This window comes from Caretta caretta, chromosome 1 (genome assembly GCF_965140235.1).
Source record: "Caretta caretta isolate rCarCar2 chromosome 1, rCarCar1.hap1, whole genome shotgun sequence".
Lineage (NCBI taxonomy): Eukaryota > Metazoa > Chordata > Testudines > Cheloniidae > Caretta > Caretta caretta.
Window position 1 is genome coordinate 200,880,386 of NC_134206.1, and position 20,623 is coordinate 200,901,008.

A 20,623-nucleotide genomic window follows, 5' to 3' on the forward strand; every position below is an offset into this window, starting at 1 on the left:
GGATAAGGAGGGATGACTAAAACAAATGAGAAGTTTTGGAGGGGGGGGCAGCTGGGGGAAAGCAGTTGTGTAAAATATAGCAAGGATCTCGAGTCACAAAATTCCAATCAGTATATAAAAAATTGCAACCCAAACACTCCAGTACTTGTATCACTTATGCAGTGGTCGCTAAAACAAAAGCACAGAATCACAGAGCCCACTCCTGCAAATACTACTAGGTACAATGCTTATTTCCATGAGTAGGCACATTTGTACAAAAGTAGCCTAATTAAACAGAAATTTAAGTTAATACCCTCCTGAGCAGGCTCGGTTAGCAGAAATCTTTCTGTTCAGTTCTTCCAGGGTTGCGTCCTTTGTCTCACCAGCCCTTTATATCTCCTAATCAGGAGTAATAAAGTCCACATGCTTAAACTGACTGGGGCAAAAATACAGCTGCCTTCCCTCAGCCCAAGCAAGCTGTGAAGGGAAGGAAGAGCTGTACCTCCTTGTCCACTGTTGCCTGACCTATTTACATACCTCCTTGGGTTTTCCCTAGTGTAAATTAGGGGCAGGGTGTTTCCAGTCCACAAGGATCTCCTTCAGCGAGCCCCAAAGGATTTGTACAATTCTTCAGAAATGAAAGCAGGGATAAGTCACTTTCAGCACAATGAACATAGTGTGAAAGACTACTAGGGAGGAAGCATGTTAGGAGACTGCTTTGGAAGAGAGTTGCTTTTTGTGTAAAGATAATCAGATCTTAAGCAGGGAAATAAACAAGAGAGTGGATTGCTCAGGGGTTTGATAATTTCAGGGTATAGAGCAGTAATTAAAACGTTGTTAACACCTGATTGTCATTTGGTAGTCATTTGGCTTTGGCATCAGACCTTAGGTTAAAATAACTAGTCAGTCTAGACTTTGCACTGCCAATTAACAAACTCCATAAGCTTATTTTACTTTCAGTGATGGCTCACCCAATAAATCCTGGATCTCTTTCACTTCATAGCAACACTTGAAATGGATTTAAAGGAATAAAAATGATCTGAACAGATTTATTACAAATAAGGAACTGCACCAGGAGTCAGTGCTCCCAAAAGACAACTTATAAGCGATGCAACAGTTAATACAGGATTTAACCCTAGCAGATGTCTACTTTGTCTCCAGTGATGGCAATTACTTTACCCACATCATTCAGATGAGCCACAACTTTGCATGTATTAATTTTTTTTTTTTTTGAGGGCAGCAACTTCTGCAAAACTGAGCTACGATTTGGCTCATCCAGTAAGTTATTTGCACGTCACACAGGGTCCTGATTTTGCCACCTTTACATAGGCAGAGTAGTACTTTACTTGGCATGTACTGTAGTCCCATAGGGGTGGCAGTATTGACCCAAAATGAGTAACTGAAACAAGTTTTCTGTGGGTCAATCAGACAAACATAATGGGACAACATTTTGTGTTTGTTTGTTTGTTTTTGCATTCCTGCACCTGTCTTTTTATCTGCATGGATGCCAAGGGCAGAAGTCTGAATCTTTGTATCAGTTTATTTTCTAATTACACAGCCCAAAAATTCCAGGATATTAGCAGCCATATTTTCTACAGAGTACAAGGCCTGTCTGCCCAAAGGGTAACTTAGCAATACTAGAGTACATTAGTTCAGCATGGACCCCAATAAACTCTCCTAGTTGTTTATCTGAAGATTTACCAGCCAATGAGTTAATTAAGGCCCACAATTATGGCATTTTCTTTGTCTGTAATGGCTTTTTTAGCATATTGCACATATCACTTTATTTTCATTTGCACTGAAATGCTGCAGACAGGAGTAGTCATGAAACCAATGAGTTAGGAAACTCCTCTTTGTGGCTCATTTAGTCACAGAGTTTTCTAACTGAGAACTGGAGGAGTCAGAGGCCATGGCTCACATATCTACACTACTGTTAGTATTGGTAAGCTTCTCTGGTACATCAGTCGTGCTGAGCCCACAGATGCAAACCTTGATCAGGCAACAGAAGAGCACCTTGTCTTTTCATACCTTTTTCAAGAAGCCTCTTTGAAAAAGAAAATGACATCCTTTTAAATTACAGCTGGCTACTCCACAACAAAAGCACACAGAGCTGAGAACAATGTTGAGTAAAGTCTATTATAGAAAAGCTGGCCCTTGTCATACAAAGAGTTTTTACAGGTTCTGTAGGATGCAAATAATCTTGATTGCTTTTAAAGATGCAAACAAATGGCCAGATCCTCAGTAGAGCTATGTCAATTTACACCATCTGGAGACTTCTGCAACAGCTGGAATTCCAAGTTTACTGTTGCTGTAACACATTGACATCTAGCTTAAGAAATTTTCAAGATCACTGCAGTTAAAATCAAGTCAGAACTACAAGAGTAAAAAAAAAAAAAAAAAACAAGATGATAATCAGAATGACAAGACAGTAAACTCTGACATCTCTGTGCTTTATGTCATATAGAACCAGGTTGTGATATTCAAAGGAACCTGAGGAAGCTGGCACCCAACTTCCATTGAACTTAATGAGACTACTCATAGGCTTAATATTAAGCCTGTGAGTAAGTGTTAACAGGATGGAGGGCTTGCTGCGTACTACTGGACAAGTCACTTTGCCTCTGTGTACCTCAGTTTCCTCATTTATCAAATGGGGATAATATCTGCCCACCTGAGTGTTGCAAAGATTGTTTGCAATGAACTTTGAAACTGACAAGCACTAAGAACTATTATTTTAAGGAGTAAAAAAAATGAAGGCCCCAGTCCTCCAAGTGACTGCATGCAAGCAAACTACTGCACCCAACAATAGGTCCATTGATGTCAAAAGACTGTGTCACAAGTCACTTGCAGGATCAGGGAGTAAACCAATTGCTCCTACTGAATGGCATGCTACTGCATCTGGATTTGCTTTCTAGATTCACACAGTGTGACAGAGACATTGTTAAAAAGACATTTATATTTTTAAGAGGCATTTAATATTCCTACCCATCCTTGTGTGAGATTATATCAAAACGTATAATTTCTATTAAAAACAGTCAAACACCATACTCAAACCTTCTGCTGACACACAAGACGATTCCTTTAGGGTGTTCACCACTGTACAATTTACTACAGGTGCAGATCACACATGTAGACAATGAAATCCCCAAATGTAACTGAGTTACTTCTCTTTGCCACTGGATGGCAATGTTTCAAACTGTTTATTGATATTAGCTGATCTCTAAACCAATGCATTAGCATAGAAAGGTATGTATTTAAAGAATATTTCAGAGCTCCTCCACTTCCCTTTGTTCACACCAAAATTATAGGCCCAATTCTACAATTTATAAAGACACAAATCTTAATGTACTGCTAGAAAGGACTGCAGCACTGGGCCCAATATATACTCTGAATATTTTTGCATCATAAATAAAACCAGTATGAAACTGATTCAGTTAAGATTTTAATTTTCATGGTTCCACAGCGACAGTGTGATTTGTAATAGTTTCTCTTCAGGGAGTTCTATACATGTTTTAATGAATGCCATCATAATTCCTATATACAGTTTTGTTGCAGTTATGCTGGTCCCAGGATATTAGAGAGACAAGGTGGGTGAGGTAATGTCTGTTATTGGACCAACTTCTGTTGATGAGAGACAAGCTTTCGAGCTTACAGACAGCTCTTCTTCAGAAGTTGGTCCAATAAAACATATTACCTCACTCACCTTGTCTCTATCATAATTCTTAGTTTATACTGCTGTCTGGGAGCAATGCTGTAGTAAAGGGTCTGTCCGACTTTCTATCAGATTTTCAGGATATAATAATTACATTCAGGATGAATTTAGGTTTAGAGTATAAGATCTGAACGTACAGGAAGGAGCATTTTATTTTTAATTCAATATTCTTGAAACAAGCTGTTTTTAAATGAAAGTTGCCGTTATTAACATCCTTCTGATGTTCAGACAGAACATTCACTTTTTAAGCAGGACCAGGTGTATAATGAGTTACAAGGTGTACAACTGCCACTCAATTTACCTTTCTGCTAAGACACTGCATGAATTTCAAATAATGCTGATACTTTCTTAAAATGGCTATTTTCACATCATCTAGTTTCTTAGCTTGTCCTCACACTATTTCAGGACGACTGCAGGAGGAGACTATGTATGTGAGTGGCTGGTAACATACAGGACTATGAGGGACAGAAAGAATTTAAATATTCTCCTGGAAAGGGTTGCGGGAGGCTTGTATAAGCTTCTACCTATTTATACAGCCTTCATCACGATAGTATCTGAGCACCACACAATCATTAATGGATTTTTTGTCCTCAACACCCCACCAAGGTAGGCAAGCATTATCCCCAATTTATAGATGGGGAACTGAGGTACAGAGTAAATTAAGTGCCTTGGCCCAAGGTTGCACAGGAAATCTGGTTGAGCGGGGAACTGAACCACTAGTCCCGTGTCCTATTCATTAGAACATCCCTCCTTCTACACAGTGGAGTTCTGCTCATAGAGGGATTAGGAGCTCACCACAGCAGGCACCTTCCTCAGATGCATAGCTATTAAACTCTTCTCCCACAGAGTTTAGGAGCTCAGCATGACAGACATCTCCCCCGCTGTACGTCTTCTAAGACTCACAAGACTACAACCCTGCACTGGCACTGCTTAGGAGCCTCTTTCCTCCTTGTCCCCCTATACAGCACACTGTCTCCTTCTGCCACTGCCTACCCCATGACTCCTTCATTTTAGTAGTCACCCAATTTAACAAAATTGTTTTGTAATCAGTTAACATTGTCACGGAATTCAGTACTGTTCTCCCACATAACTTGACACAAAATCTAGGGCTAATGTTGCACATAATACAAGGGCCTTGCTTATAAGCATTATGATGTAAACAGAGTAACTCTGCTTCTGGGAACAAATATGGACTGCAGTGAGAAACTGGTCTTTTGTTACAGGAAACAGTAAAAAAAAACCAAAAAAAAAACAAACCCATGTTTCTTAAAAACAATGTGTGTCTACCTGATTCCACCTTACAAATAAAGGGATGCTTGGAAGCACACCACAGTCATAACAATTACAGATTGCTACAAAAGGGCGGGTTTCTATGTTGATTGATGTAACAGGACTGTTGCTGACAATTTATTTATTCATGTTTCTCCTGGGATGACCCAATAGAATTTCAACCATTTATTTAAAGATTGACAATGACTTTGATACTGAAGTGGGGAAAACTGATCCTACATTATGTTCTGCATTTTAGTTTATAAACAAAGCTTCTGACTAGGATGGGGGACCACAAGAGAAACTGGAGCTGTTTTAAGTAGGCTTTAAAGGCCAAATTATGCCCTAAGATACATAAACAGAGCTCTCATTGACAAAAATAGGAATTTTGCATACATATTTGAGGACAAAATTGGGTCTAAAGTGTCTTATCAGTATCAGTCTTGTGTTCCTTTTTAGACAGTAAGATTCAGCATTTTATAATCTTCAGACACTTGTTCATCAAAGTCCCTCAAAAAGCATTTTATAGTTTTGTTTGAATTATTAAACATGCGCCAGGCACTAATGGAATCAAAGTGCAATAGTTTCTTTTTTTAATCCGTTAATTGCCTCCACCTTGGAGAGGGGTTTGCACTGTCTCACGAGTTTCTAGTCTGTATAGAACTCCAATTACTTGTGCTGAAGGTCAGCCCTGCGTTAAAAGACCAATAAAGCATTAACAACAGGTCTGCTGTAGCTCACGAAAGCTCATGCTCAAATAAATTGGTTAGTCTCTAAGGTGCCACAAGTACTCCTTTTCTTTTTGCAAATACAGACTAACACGGCTGTTACTCTGGAACCCCAAGAAATTTACCCACTTAGGTACCCAATAATATTTTGCAATTTCCTAGCACCATTTATTGGACAGTTTGAACATAATTTATAACCACTAATAGATTAAGCCTCACAACATCCCTAGGAGGTAGAGAAGTAAGACCAATGGAGAAATTAAGCCACAGAAGTGGAAGCAATTTTGTCTAAGGTCACGGAGCAAGGTATACAGAAGGTCTGACCAGATGATCACAATGGTCCCTTCTGGCCTCGGAATCTATGAAATCCAGGATTAGCAATACAAATAACAGATCTCAGTGGAGTTACACCAGGATTAAATTGGTCTACTAACTCCATACTATTTCTTGCTTTTTCCTCTTCTTTATTTTGTAGCACACCCCATACCTTACATTCTAAAGGCTAAAATTGGGCCTCAATTACTTTGTCAACACCAGGAAAATCAGTGCTCATATTAGAGCAACTGACACCAAACATTCAGCAGCCACAGTTGTAGCAACAATATCAACTCTGCTGTAGAAAGGGCTGGAGCATTTTTACTACCATGCCAAGCCAGCAGCTTAAGGCAGGGACAGCTGCCTGGTGGCTGGCAATTGTTGAACTACAGGTACTAACTTTACCAGTGCAGATGCACTAGATGTCACAACAGGACTCTTCTGCCTTGGAAGAGAATGCTTGAGAAGTAGTAAACCAAAGCTCAAAACAGGACTTGATGCCAGGGCTCCTGATTCACCCGAGGTGGTGGAAGGATGGAGACCGGGGTGGGGCCTGCCCAGCACCCACGAGCCACATGCCCCCCCTGGGAGTGGTTTGCAGTGGGCTAGTTCTGCTGCCAACACCCCGCCGGGGCCCCTCACCCCACGTCTGCTGCAAGGCCCAGAGGGAGAAAGGGGCTGGGCCACAGGGTCCGCGGTCTGGAGCCAGCGCGTCCTTCTGCATTGGGTTTGTACAGCGCCTAGCACCACGGGGCCGGGGCCGCTGCTGGACGTTACGACAAGAGAGGATGCGCCAAAAACGAGAAGAGCCACCGGCCGCTCCGGGAGCCGCAGGGCACGCGCTGACCAGCCGCCCCGTTACAAGCGGCCCGGCCGCTCCCCAGAGCGGAGACACCCCCCGCCCAGCCCATCCGTGCCAGGGAGCGGAGCGGGACCGCAGGGGCAGAGGACTCCCCACCCCCCACCTCCGCTCCATGGGGTCGGGGCGGTCCAGGTTACAGGAAGAAGCGAGGGAGGGGGGGTGTTGTAACGTCCATCCCAAGAAGAGCCAGCGCCCCCCACTCACCATGGTACCGTCCCCTCCGCTCCCGGCCTCGGGTGCAGCTGCCTGCAGCGTAAACTCAGCGAGACGCCTCCTCTGCCCAAGCCGCTTCCTGGCAACCGAAGCCCCGCCCCCGCGCGTAACCCGGAAGTGCCTCGGAAGAGGTGGCGGAAGTGTCGGAGGGGAGGGGGCTCGAGCAAGCCCTCTCTGCGGGCTGACAGGCAGACCCGGCGCGTGGCGGCCCGGTGAGTGTGTCACGCACCCTCGCGGGGAGGGCGGGGCCAGGCCGGTTGCTCTGCGTGTCGCGGGCTCGACGTCGTCCGAGCGGCCCCTGGGTGACGCCGCAGCCGGGGACCCTGCGCGCGGGGCTTGTTTTTAACCCGCCGCCCGGCCGGGGCGTCGCTGGGGGTTCCCGGCTCTGGGCCCGGGACTCGCGGCCCCGCGGGAGGGGCGCAGTTACCGGCGGGGACGGCTCCAGGACCTCAGTGCTGCCAGAGCCCCACACGCCCCCTCCTTCCCCCCCCTCCCCTGGGGGGCTCGGCCTCGCGCGCCCCCTCCCCTCCGGTGTTCCCCGCCTGTCGAGCGTGGGCGTGATGTGCCGGCGGGGGTGGCCGGTGTTCCGGGAGACTCAATCACGTGACACAAATCTTTGCCGCTTGGCGACTCCAGGCCAAACCTGGAGGGTTGGCAACTCTCATACCGGCCTGTGTCCGGCTGCTGCCGGGAGCGGGGACTTTGGCCCAGGCCTGGCCCCACCCCTCTCCCCCGGGCAGTGCCTGTCGCATCTCTGCGGGGCTTCCTGAGCAGACAGTGTCAAAAAGAAAAACAACCTGCCTCATAACTGAGCGTAGGGGCGGCCTTCTCATCAGGTTATTGGTGTTATTGAGAGGGTGATAGCTCCCAAAATGTGCTAGGCCTTTCCAGACACAGAGCGCTCGGGTCTTGTCCAGAAGAGCAGGTCAGTGGAGTTACTGCTCCATGTCACAGAGGGACAAAATAAAGAGTTCCGAAGAAACATCAGCAAAATTAGCAGGCACATTTTAAAGTACTAATTATTGTTTCACCCTGAGTGTTTAACTTTTTTAGATTTGGTCGTCCTCTCTCCCATACAGCTGCATCAGCCAAAGGAAAAAAAATGACATCTCTAGGGAAGAAAGGTAAGTGCTCTTCCTTTACTCAAAAATATCTACATTCTGGTAATTCTGTATTCACTTTAGAGGTGTTTAATTACAGAACAGAGCTGCAGTGTATGTTAGATGTTATAGTGTATCTCAGGGGGGAAAGGTTGTGGGAATCTTTGTTGTTGCAGTGAAAAGCAGAGATACAGTAAAGAGCCTGGGTGGAAGTGGTAATGAAATGTTTTCTTTTACCTTTGAATCCCTAGTTCAGATCAGGCCAGGGCAGTAACAACGGAAAGTTATTAGCCTTTGATGGCTTTTTGGTGCCCTGAGATGATGATCTTCATCTAGTTCCTAGCTGATAGGTGTCTAGCATTTACTTGGCCCCCTTGTTTTTATTACAGTAGAATAATGAATTAAGCATTAAGACCCCACTTCTGCAAACAGACCTGCACAAGTAGACTTTTGTGCTGGCATAAATCAATTTGCAGGCAAAGTACCTAAATCTGCAAAAACTAGGAAATTCAAAATTAAGGATTCTTACTCTGTCCTTATGTCACACTGTAGTGGTGAGGCACAGCAAAATATATATGGTCTGTTCTTGGACCTGCCTATTGTGCAACAATGGTAAGAAGTCAAACTCTTTTGCACCTTAATGGACATGGTTTGCTGGGAATACTCTAAATCCCTAAGAATTTTATTCTCTGAAGATTTTTTTTTTCTTAGTCCCTCCTTTTCTCAGTGTTGGTTTAGGCAGGCATTAATAACCAGGGAAAGATTAGCATTGGAGAGGAAGAACACAACAGACCCTGTTTTACTAACTGTGTGAGGCAAAGGATACCGGTTCAGTTATTGCAGATATTGTTTTACATTAGCAAGAAATCAATTTTCTATCAAAAAGATTTTTTGACTAGACTTGAAAAAAACTAAATTCTAAAAAGCTCTTCTCTATTATCTGTTAATTAGCTGAGCTCTTGAGTTATTTCTGGGTTTACATATGTGACAGATATGGCAATTTCCTGCAATATCTTTGGGAGATCTTACTGTATTAAATTTATGTATCATTGTGGGCCAAGGATTGTATGTAATTCCATGGGGGCAGGTGACCACAGCTCCTCCAGGAATTAAGAAGGGGGGTGTATGGTGCTGGGGGGGGGTGTATGGTGCTGGGGGGGGCGCGTTTATTAGGCAAATTCACTCAGGTTGTAACACTGCCAAAGACATACCACCACCTGGAGAGGTTCACATATGCTGGTTCAAACTGGATTCTCCAGAGACCAACAGACAAAGAAAGGTCCTATGGATAAATAGCCTGAGTTTAAACTGACTCAGGGCCTTCTTTCTGATCCAGCAAATGGACAGGACCTTCTGTCCAAGAGAGGCCTGGGAAGGTTGGAAGGACTTTGGCCAACTGAGGCCCTATAAAACAAATGGGTGACTTACACCTCTACCCCGATACAACGCGGTCCAATATAATACAGTAAAGCAGCACTCTGAGGGTCGGGGCTGCTTTACCTCGTTATATCCAAATTCGTGTTACTGCAAGCGATTCCTCTGTGCCCCCTGCCCCAACTCACCTCCGCCTCCTCCCATGAGTGTGCTGTCGCTCCGCTTCTCCCCCTGCCCTCCCTCCCAGGCTTGCCATGCCAAACAGCTGTTTTGCAGCAAGCCTTGGAGGGAGAGAGGGAGGGGGGAGAAGCGGAGCAGCGGCCGCACGCTCAGGGGAGGAGGCGGAGGCAGAGTGGAGGTGAGCTGCAGCGAGGAGTGGTTCCTCTCCCTACCCCGCTATAACACGGTCTCACCTATAAGACGGTAAGATTTTTTGGTTCCTGAGGACCGTGTTATATCACGCTAGAGGTGTAGTAAGCTTTTAGCATGCATACAGGAACTCATTGTTTTTTACTGCATTGCTTTCATCCTAGGAATAAATGTGCTTGCTCATAAAAGGCTGTGTGGTAACTTTTAACTGCTGGCAATTAAACTGTTCATAAGCCTTCAGAGAGAAAGCAATGCACAGATGCTGGCCTGCTTAGGCAGGTCTGACTTGCTGGGAATACCATAGTGTAGGCAGAGAACTGTGAGCCTGGAAAAACCTTGGTCAGAAGGGAGAGAAACACAGGTTTTCACCCAACGGAAGTAATGTTTGAGAGGTGGAAGCCTAAAAGTGGGTGCCCTTGGTGGACAAGGGAGAGGGTGCAGTTCCTCTGAAGTGTGACAACATAAATTGGGTCATACGATATAAAGATCAAACATCAGTCTTCGGTGTCCTGAAGCATCTTTCACCAATTTAGAATCATACACGTTAGAAATGGAAAAGATCATTGAAGATCAACCATTCCATGTCTCTGCAGTGTGGCAGTACTTGAAGTTCTTGTTTTCTAGGCTGGAAGTTTGACACAGTGAAAATTTTACAACCAGTTTAGGGTTGTGTACAATTCAATAAAATCCAGCATCAACAGAAATTTTTATTAAACATTGCTCTGCAGTGTTGGAAACCCAAACATGCCAGCACTGGGGGGAGAGGAGTACGGGAGAAACAGGAAGTGATAAGTTAATTCCTCTTTCCATTCTCCCCCCACACTCACTTTAGACAATGAAGTAAAACAGCACAAATAGTGAAAAGTAAATTTTTTTTTTCTAAATTTTTCCAAGATTTACAACTAAGTTATTACTAGACACAGTTAAGGGGGAAAAAAACTTGTGAATGTATTATATTGACAGTATCTCTTTAAAGTTGTTGTGAAGCAATCTAATGCTTCTCAACGGCGAAGGAGTGAAATCCTCTTGGCTTTGAATTCAAAGTTCAGTGGCTAATGTAGTGAGTTCATATAGATTTTTTGCAAAGTGGCTGCTGTTGACCTTTTTATCTATATAGTCTTGTTTGTGCAATGTGCATGTAAATATAAATGAAACTAGATGGCGGGGTTTTGTATTACTGACCTTACTGATATGAGTAGGTGCGCTTTTTCCCTTCTGAATCCTAACTGAATCAGTGCCCCAGCACTATGCTGCTTTGCAGCTGCATTGTAAAACCAAGGTCCTTCCAGAGTTGTGTTGCCATGCTCTTTGAATTTCTGTAACTCCCAATGGCATAATAAAATAAATATATTATCTTCCCATTGTCTCCAAATTAGCCGACTGTGCCTCGTCACGCATTCGTGGACCTGGAGATGGCATGGAAACTGAGCAGCCACCTAAAACTGTGGAAGTAATTGCTGGAGCCCACAATACAAGTCGTCATGCCCATCACAGTCCACACAAGAAAGCTATCTCTTCCCTGAGTCCCGGAGTTCTCCAACTCGGGAAAATACATAGTGATAAGTCAGTGGAGATTGAAGCTGTTCGAATACTGGTTCCCAAAGCTGCTATAACTCATGTTGTTCCTACCAAAAATGCTAAGATGTCTAAATCCCTGGGACACCATAAAGGAGAGGATTTCAGCCAGTCAGATGGAGTCCTAGAACCCAAGAAAGAGCTGTTGGATCTAAAAAATGCAGTAGAAAAGCTCAAGAATTCAGAAAGGAGATTGCTACAGGATAAAGAAGGTCTTTCCAACCAGTTACGTGTACAGACAGAGGTAAGACATTGAGGATGGTTCTTGTGACGATAGATTTGTAACTATATTTTGTTTGGGAAGCCTGAGGAGACCAGTATGATGGTATAGCCTGACCTTCCGCACAAGGCAGGCCAGAGAAGCTTGCCAAGTAATCTCTGCATCAAACCCATAACTTCTTGAGCTATAGAATATATCTTAATCATGTGGCACAGCAAATTCCTAGCAAGCAGGTATGCTTTTACAGTAGTCTGTGTCACTACTGTCTTAGGGCTCCCTTAGTAAATTAGTATAATGAAAGACCCTTTTGAAATTACATGTATGCAAGGGAACAACTGTAGGAATCCCTACTCTGAACTGGAAATCTTCCATGAGATCTGGCAAACTTAAATATCCAGTTGTGATTTAAAGACTTCAAATAATGGAGAATCCACCACTTCCCTAGGTAAATTGTTCCACCAGTTAGTTACTCACTCAAAAATATTCACCTTTTTCTGAATTTGTCTAGCTTTATCTTCCAACCATTTGTTCTCTAAAACCCACGACATTTTGTTTCTGCTGTCTAAAACAGCAGAAACATTCATTATTTTAAAAATGTAATCAAAGGGCGTCTTTTTGATATCATTAACAAAGACAGCGGGAGCATGCAAATATAGAAAAATTGGCCTGCTGCACTGTATAAAGTACTCTGCAGAGAGCAACACCATAAACTCAGTTACAAAAATAATTTTTCCCTACTGAACATAGAAATTGCTATACAGAGAGTACCAGTGGTCTACCTAGTCTAGTATCCTTTCTAACACAATGGCCTGATGCATCTACCAGATGCTTCAGAGGAAGGTGGAAGAAGCCCCAGAGTGGTAACTATCAAATCACCCATAGGGCAAGTTTCTTCATACCCCCTTTTAGTTAGTGGTGGGGTTATGCCCTGGCACAGATGAGTGGATGTCCTACCTAATATAAACTGCAGATCGAAATGGCTACTACTCCTGTAAATTAAGCCTGCATTCTTCTCTCTGTAGTAGATGAATGTGCTTATGCTTTCAGACATCAGTTATACAGGCTTATTTAAGCAATTACAGTTATAGCAAATAAGTTGCATGTCTTGAACACTTTAGTAAACATGAAGCTTAAAACACTTGGCCTTCAAATTCCCAAAAGGACATGTATCTGCCCTAGTTGCAGTTCTTAAAGTGTCTTGTAATTATTCCATACAAAAGCCTGACATATTGGGAAATCAGTCTGAAGCTTTGTTAGCTAATGTGCTTTCTAGAAGCACACTGATTAGAAATATGACTTATGCTAGCTGTTCTACCCTTGGCCTATTCTAGGTGAATCGAGAGCTGAAGAAGTTACTTATTGCTTCTGTTGGGGATGACCTGCAATATCACTTTGAACGCATGGCTCGTGAGAAAAATCAGTTGATCCTAGAAAATGAGGCCCTAGGCCGGAATACATCTCAGCTGTCTGAACAGTTAGAGCGGATGTCTATACAGTGTGATGTGTGGCGCAGCAAATTCCTAGCAAGCAGGTATGGTTTTACAGTAGTCTGTGTCACTATTGTCTCAGGGCTCCCTTAGTAAATTAGTATAATGAAAGACCCTTTTGAAATTACATATATGCAAGGGAACAGCTGTAGGAATACCTACTCTGAACTGGAAATCTACCATGAGATCTGCAAAACTTAAACCACCACAGCCCTGCTTTCTTAAGTTTCCAGCCACTGTCTCTAGAGTTTTGAATAATTATTCAAAATTATTCATCCCTATATACACTTGTGTATCTTCAGTGTCCTTACCTAAAATTGTAATACCATAAACTTTACATTTTATTTTTTTAGCTGTGCATATGACAAGCTGAAAAGGGGTTCGTGCTGCTAGTAAATCAGGGTTCCAATTTATATGAAGATAACATTTATTGGGACAGAAAAGGATTAAAAGAAGATAGTTTGCTGAGCTTCTGAACATGGTGCAGGGCACCTTTTATCTGTCAACCATTTGTAATGGACCATTGCTGGAGACGGTGTGTGTTTGTTTTTAGACTGGGTTGACACTCCAGTGAAGGGGAGGCTTAGTGTTATCTATTTTGGAGATTTTAATTAAGATATGTTGCTTTTTACTTGTCAAGATCCCAGATTTACAGTAAAATACATGGGAGCAGGTCTGTTGAATACAATTTTCACAAATGGAATTTAGACTTAAGAATAGAGTAGACAGAGGATCTGTGGCATACCAGGTATGACCCAATTAAAGGCTTTACAAATGCTGTGCTCTAGGATTTATATTTAATCTACTATTGAATGCAGAATATATATGACTAAACATAAGTTGGCTACATTTAACAAAGCACATTCAACAGAGACTCAGGATCAGCGATGGAATATAGAGCCTTTTACCTGAGGTTGCCAGTCTGAATCCAGCTCAGGTCATTAGTAACTGAAAGGTGTTACTATAAATTTAGGTGGTGGGGACCTATGTACCATGATTTCCATATTCTTAGTTCAGTTACGTCTGAGGGATTAGAGACAATCTCTTTCCTCTAAGTTGGTAGTTGGGAGTGACCAAAAGTGGTTGGGATCTGATAGCTATTAGTTTGTTTCTAAGGGATCTGTGTCTAGATCATCCAATCACACCTTTTGTTAGTCTCAGCAGAGAGGCAACTAAATAAATGAGCAAGAAACTGAATGCACCTGATATCCCCCTTGATTTATTTCCCAGAGATGACTTCCCCTAGGCCAGGCTTGAGGCATATTAATGAGGCAGCCTGTGCAGTCACTGTTCCTTGCTTTACCTGCTCTTTGGTAAAGGAAGACTTTATTCTCCAGTGCTGTTACTTATGACATTTGTCAACAGCATTAACTTGTCCCAAAACACATTTTTTAAAAAAAATTTAAGACACTTCCTGTTTTTTTTAATCAAACAACACACACTGGGCGTTTTGAGACTGAGTTTAAACAATCACTTACTGTGAATCTGCACATTCTGTATTAGAGACATGTAAGAGGCTCGAGGGTTGTGCCAAACAAATAGAAACTAAAAATAATCTGCACTGGCTAACACAAGAATCCCTCTTCCTGGATTGCATTTATTCAGAGTGGTCTGTAACAAATTTTAATAAAATAAAGTCTCAGCTCCCGGAAATGCCCTTTTTTCAAGTAACAATCAAATGTATATCCAACTCAAAATAACAAGTGAATTTATGCAACAACAAAAAGGTCCAAAAAAAATCACTTAATTTAGCCTTTGGGAGTCACTCAGGGAGCATTTTCCAGGGTGCCTTCCATAGCTCCCTCTCCCCCCAAAAAAGTCTCTCTTTTTAGATTATTATAGAACATAGATAATAAAACAAAATTTAATGCCACTATATAAATCCATGGTGCACCCATTCGAATAGTGTTTGTCATTCTGGTCGCTCTATCTAAAAAAAAATATTAGAATTGGAAAAGGTGCAGAGAAGGGCAATAAAAATGATTAGGGGGATGGAACAACTTCCATACAAGAAGAGATCCAAAAAGTTGGCACTGTTCAGCTTAGAAGAGAGGACTAAGGCAGATATGATAGGTCTATAAAATTGTGGATGGTGTGGAGAAAGTGAATAAGGAAGTGTTATTTATCCCTTCACATAATACAACCACCAAGGGGCACCCAATGAATTTAATAGGCAGCAAGCATTGTTAAAACAAACCAAAGCAAGTATTTCTTCACACAACACGCAGTCAGCCAGTGGAATTTGTTGCCATGGGATGTTGTGAAGGCCCAAAGTATAAATGTGTTTAAAAAAAAATTAGATAAATTCCTGGAGTATAGGTCCATCAATGGATATTAGCCAATAGGGTCAGGGATGCAAAAGTGTGTCCCTCAACCTCCAATTGCTGGAATCACCCAGCACTGGGCACTGTCAGACAAGATATTGGGCTAGATGGACCATTGGTTTGACCCAGTATGACCATTCTTATCTTCATCTCCTCTTCCTAACTAAGCCCTGGTAAGAAAACAACTGCATTTCTTGATCCCACAGTTGAGAGTAGAGGGAAGGAAGCAACTGTGCCTTGCTGATGGTCCTTTTTTCTGATATTTGTGTTGGTTTGATCCTTACAACCTTGCTCATATCATCCAGTGTGCCATGCGGCTTCCCCTATGAGCCCCAAAAGGCCTCCTTATTACAAAACATTTCCTATTCCTAGTTTTTTTTAAAAAAAAAGCCAGGTATGCATCAGTTTTAATTGACTGCTCTTAATCCTTGAAGTATTTGATCTGCTAAAACTATATCTGCAACAGAACCAAAAGTGAAAACTAACTCTTAGATTTCTAAATTGCCTGTTAAAAGTAGCTGATTTATTTGGGGATTTTCTCTTTTGCAGAGTCATGGCTGATGAGCTAACCAATGCCAGAGCAATTCTTCAGCGCCAAACCCGGGATGCACAGAGTGCAATTCAGGATCTGTTGAGTGAACGTGACCAGTTCCGTCAAGAAATGATTGATACACAGAAGTATGATTACTCTTTACATTCTTTTTGTTTTCCTGCCCTAAATGTTATTCTGTGCATTTTTTATTACTGTGGTCTCAGTTAGGTAGTCTTCTGACCTAGAATCAATTCTCAACACTATTCCTGGTAGATAAGTATTTACAAAAAACATTGTTGTGATTGCTGTGCATGGAGCCCTGTCTCTCAGAAGAAGGGTTGAGGATTGAAGGAGCCATATCAGTTGAACTTCACCCAAAAGAGTTGTTAGCCCTAGGTGAGGGTTGAGATTTATCAGTCAGCAAAAGATAATGTAGGGGACCGCAGTCTTCCTGACTCTGAGTCCACCACTTGTCGCCAAATACTCTAATCATGATGGGCTCCTCAAGCCTTGTATTTTATTACTGTGCTACAGTCTGGTGAATGGCCATGTGTCCTAATCTTGTTTCAATATTTAATTCTTATTTGTATGTTTCCTTGAATGTTTTTATATCCCTTGTCTGATTTGAATCGTAAGTTCCTTGGGGCAAGATGGCCTATTTGTACAGCACCATGCACACTGATTGCACTGTATAATTTACTCATTACTATAACAATTCAATTTTCCCCTGAACAGATTGTTAGAAGAGCTGCTGGTTTCTCTACAGTGGGGGAGGCAGCAGACTTATTATCCTAGTGCTCAAACCCACACTACAGCAGAGCTAGCAGCAGTGAACCATAAACTGGCTAAAGCAGTGAGCTCCCACCTTCTTGGAAATGTTGGCACTAACACTCCAAAAAAGGCTTCCCCACCAACAGAGTTCTGCAACACTCCTGCTGAGAAAATGGCTGAAATGGTAAAACCCTTACTATTGCTCCCAGTTTGTGCCACTATCAGCACTGCATAGGTGCAGCTTCCAGTTCACTTCCAGGAAAGGCAACTTTCTGGTGCATGAGAACTAATTACAATCTAGAGTGAGAGTAAAGTGCATGGGCAATAGAGAGCTTTTTCGGTACATCTGATCTAAAAGACTGTTCCCTAAGCAAATATTTAAAAACTAGAAAAACTCACATCCCCACACTTTCCCCAGAGCACCAGGAGGTAGCCTACACCACCACTGTATATCTGTTCAGTAGCACCCCTTAGTATAGTGTCTAATCTCTGTACCACTTATTTAGAGCTGCACGGTGATCATGCATAGAGGACTCTGTTCTTTGTCTTCCTCATGTTCCAGGAAACTGCAGTAGGATTTTTTTCTCCCTCCTTTTCTCTTAGACTTTGGCTATAATAAATTTTTTTTCCCCCAGTATATAGTCTGGACTTGAGACTGTATCCCTGCCAGCTATAGTTTTGGGGCATACCTGAAGACTGGGGATTCAATTTCACAATAAATGGCTTTATATTAGGGCAAGGAGATTAGAACATTAAAACTGAAACAAATGACCTAATAAATGGTCAGTACAGTAGAGTTTTAATGAAGATGTAGATGAGTGAATTCTCCAGAGACAATGAGCAGCTGGGCTGGAATAACCAGCAGGAAGACTTTAAAGGGAAAGTACTGCTTCCCCGCCCAGCCTACCTGCTGCACTCCAGAAGTGATTGGGACAACATTTAATTTTAGGCTAGGGAACTAACCAGGGAGCCTCAACTTGAGAAGTAGGAGGGAGAGGGGAAAGGATGACTAAGAGAAGGGAGGTGGGGCCGGGAGGCAAAATCCATACCATTTTCAAAGCAAGCTCTCCTCCCCCCCCAAAAAAATCCAGTTACTGTAAGTACAGGCGGAAGGAAAATTGGGGAAGATAATAAAAGTAGTAGAGAAAGTATTTAACCTTTCCCTTTAGTGTTTGATCATCATTGTAGTATGAACCATTTCTATAGGAGGAGTATCCCATGCATAAAACTGCCCCAAAATACCTATTTTAAAACTAAGCTATCCTCCATTAGAACTGAACCACCCCTGGGAGTGTACTAGGTGCCTATCAGTATGCTTATCAAGCAGCTGAAGGCACAAAGCACTGTGCACATAGTGGTGGCATATTGCTGGACTCTAGCATGTTTGCAAATATCTTTGATTAGTTCAGAGGTCACTCTTTTCTTAACCTCTAATCTTCCCTTTTTGTAATGAATTTAATTGTAGCCTTTTAAAAAAAGTTACCTTAGTTCTGCTGAAGGGATTCCAAATTTGTGAATCTATTTTCATTGCAATATGAAGTTACTCAATGTTAAGAATTACAGTTCAAGGTAAAAACTGACCAAGGTATGAGGATTGATAAAATTTACCATTCACCTCAACAGCAGCCACCAATTGTATGTAAATTCAAGTTAGGGATAAAGCATCTTGGATTAAATAAAATCCAGTTCATGTCTGATACTAAAGTTCTCTTTTAGGTGCTGCGAGTGTTGGATCCAGTTGCCTGTACTGAAGCATCACCAGAAGTTCCCTTTTCTGAGCCTTCCCCACCCTCCTTCCTTTCCACAAAGAAGAACATTGGTCGGTTTCACCCATACACCAGATATGAAAATATAACTTTCAACTGCTGCAATCACTGCCAGGGAGAACTGATAGCCCTTTAAAATCATTGTGCTGAAGACAAAAAGCCAGTGTGTCTGTAGATATGCTAACTTTTTGCTGAATGACACTAGTGATTTATCCATTTGGATTTCCTTCTTTGCTATTATCTTCCTGGGGGTTTGTTATGCTAGAAACAATGTACTTTTTACTTCCTATACCTCTCATGCTTAGGGACCATCTACAATCTGTGGTGAGATCATAGCTTCTACAAGGCTGGAATATGGTTAATGCTCCCATCTACAAGGGCAAGACCAAAATGTTACAACATAAATTTACACAATTTATAGTGTAAATAGCTCCTTAGATGTGTAGGATTTGTAATAATATTATGAAACCTTAATGGATTTCTGCACAGGGGAAGACAAAACCATGAAACTATTTAGGAACATAGACAAGTGATGCATCCACTTGAAACCTCTGAATAGTGCTTCCTTTAAAAGGGAGTTGAAATAAATGCTAAAGTAAGAAACATTGATTTATTATTTAAGTATTTTCATTTTAAAAAGGGCAATAGAAAGCACAATCATTTCTATGCGGTTTAATTTTTCTCTGTAGTGTTACTCAGTTTGCTGTGGTGCTATGGTCAAGTATTTATAGTCCTAATTAAGTTAAAGGATCAGGTGCAATTAATATTATGGGCCTTCAAGTTCAGAAGGGGGCAGCAGGGCCCTTACCTTGATGGAAAAGGGTAGAGAAGCCTCTTTAAGAAGAAACTTGAATGAAATTGGAAGGTGTTGGTGCTGAATGGAGTATGGAACCTAATGTGCATGACAAAGTTATTTCTGTGTGTACATGAGGTTGAAACAAGTGGATTAGAAGCATTTTAACTCCTAGAACCAAGCTGCTGCCTAGCTGATGCAGCAAAGATGGACATAGCTCCTTTAGTGCATAGTTTTAAAAACTGAAACTTACCCTATGCTTAGAGGCAAGATACTACACATGAAAATCTTTCATAGGTATTATACCCGTGGAAGGGCCTGCATCGTCAAATACTATGTATGCATAAGTAGTGACAGAGCATACTATATTTTTACTCATCTGGCTTTATTAGGTTAATGAGACAAATTCAAAGTATGTACTAGTAACCAGCCTGCCAAATACCGCCCAAGAAGACAGCTTGCAAGGTTCTTCTCTGCTTGCTTATTTACAAGTTAGACAGGATATGAGTCTTCCACCATATGTTAGTGAGCTTTTGAGCTCTTTTTGAACAAAAGTCATATTCATAGAAAAATCATGCTGATATCTTGCAGCACTCCAGTATCCTGCCACCCCCAACAGACACAGTATCCATAGCCATGCTATGTAATTAAGGAAAAGGTCTCTAAACCAGTCACTAACACTTTTTTTGGTAAATCTAGTACTGTACACCAGGTATAAAAGGCATAAGTTTTTGACTGCTACTCTTGGCCATGCTTTGGCCTCTGCAATTAATATGTTACAATAAACATTCTCTACCTACTTTTATCATGAATGAAGGTTTGGATTTTGTATACTTGTGACAGTCTTTGATTCCACACATTCTTTGCAGAATCTAAGGGCAAGTCTACACTACAGCCAGGACTGACGCTCTGAGATCAATCCAGCAGCAGTCAATTTAGCAGGTCTAGTAAAGACCAACCAAATTGAGTGCAGATCGCTTTGCAGTTGACCCCTGTACTCCACTCCCAATGAGAAGAGTAAGGTAAGTCGATGGGAGATTTTCTCCCGTAGACCCTGGGTAACTTGACCTAAGGTACGTAGACTCCAGCTACATTATTCATGTAGCTGGAGTTGCGTAGAGTAGGTCAACTTAACCGCGGTAGTGTGAAAACAGCGTAAGAAATAAGATTGAACTCTGCAGGAGTTACAAGAAAGCTAACTGATGGGCATTAGCTTTTGTGCCCTGGTGAACCTCAT

General features: G+C 42.1%; 2 protein-coding genes across 4 annotated transcripts in view; one reads left to right on the top strand and one right to left on the bottom strand.

Annotated features, from left to right (window-relative positions):
• NME7 (NME/NM23 family member 7) overlaps positions 1 to 7,412 on the bottom strand; it is a 162,298-nt gene extending 154,886 nt beyond the window's left edge. For both annotated transcript variants that reach the window (XM_048817436.2, XM_048817418.2), the window contains exon 1: positions 7,067 to 7,412. In XM_048817436.2, coding sequence (XP_048673393.2) covers positions 7,067 to 7,069 — 3 coding nt within the window. In that variant the 5' untranslated portion in view covers positions 7,070 to 7,412. The remainder of the gene's footprint in view (positions 1 to 7,066) is intronic.
• On the top strand, positions 7,153 to 20,191 carry BLZF1 (basic leucine zipper nuclear factor 1). Of its 2 annotated transcripts, none has more exons than XM_048817406.2 (7): positions 7,153 to 7,287; positions 8,129 to 8,199; positions 11,295 to 11,737; positions 13,045 to 13,244; positions 16,074 to 16,202; positions 16,792 to 17,011; positions 18,544 to 20,191. In XM_048817406.2, exons 2-7 carry the CDS (start codon positions 8,178 to 8,180, stop codon positions 18,727 to 18,729), a joined length of 1,200 nt encoding a protein of 399 aa, XP_048673363.1. In that variant the 5' UTR covers positions 7,153 to 7,287; positions 8,129 to 8,177; the 3' UTR covers positions 18,730 to 20,191. The 2 variants fall into 2 exon arrangements, with proteins under 2 accessions (XP_048673363.1, XP_048673352.1); XM_048817395.1 differs by having other exon boundaries at positions 7,203 to 7,287; positions 8,155 to 8,199.
• Positions 20,192 to 20,623: the final 432 nt, after the last annotated feature.

Bases quoted from the DNA above. Each gene is read 5' to 3' on its own strand.
- BLZF1 (XM_048817406.2), top strand. From the start codon at position 8,178: ATGACATCTCTAGGGAAGAAAG. The intron at 8,200-11,294 runs GTAAGTGCTCTT...TCTCCAAATTAG, and splicing joins GACATCTCTAGGGAAGAAAG to CCGACTGTGCCTCGTCACGC. The intron at 16,203-16,791 runs GTATGATTACTC...TCCCCTGAACAG, and splicing joins GAAATGATTGATACACAGAA to ATTGTTAGAAGAGCTGCTGG.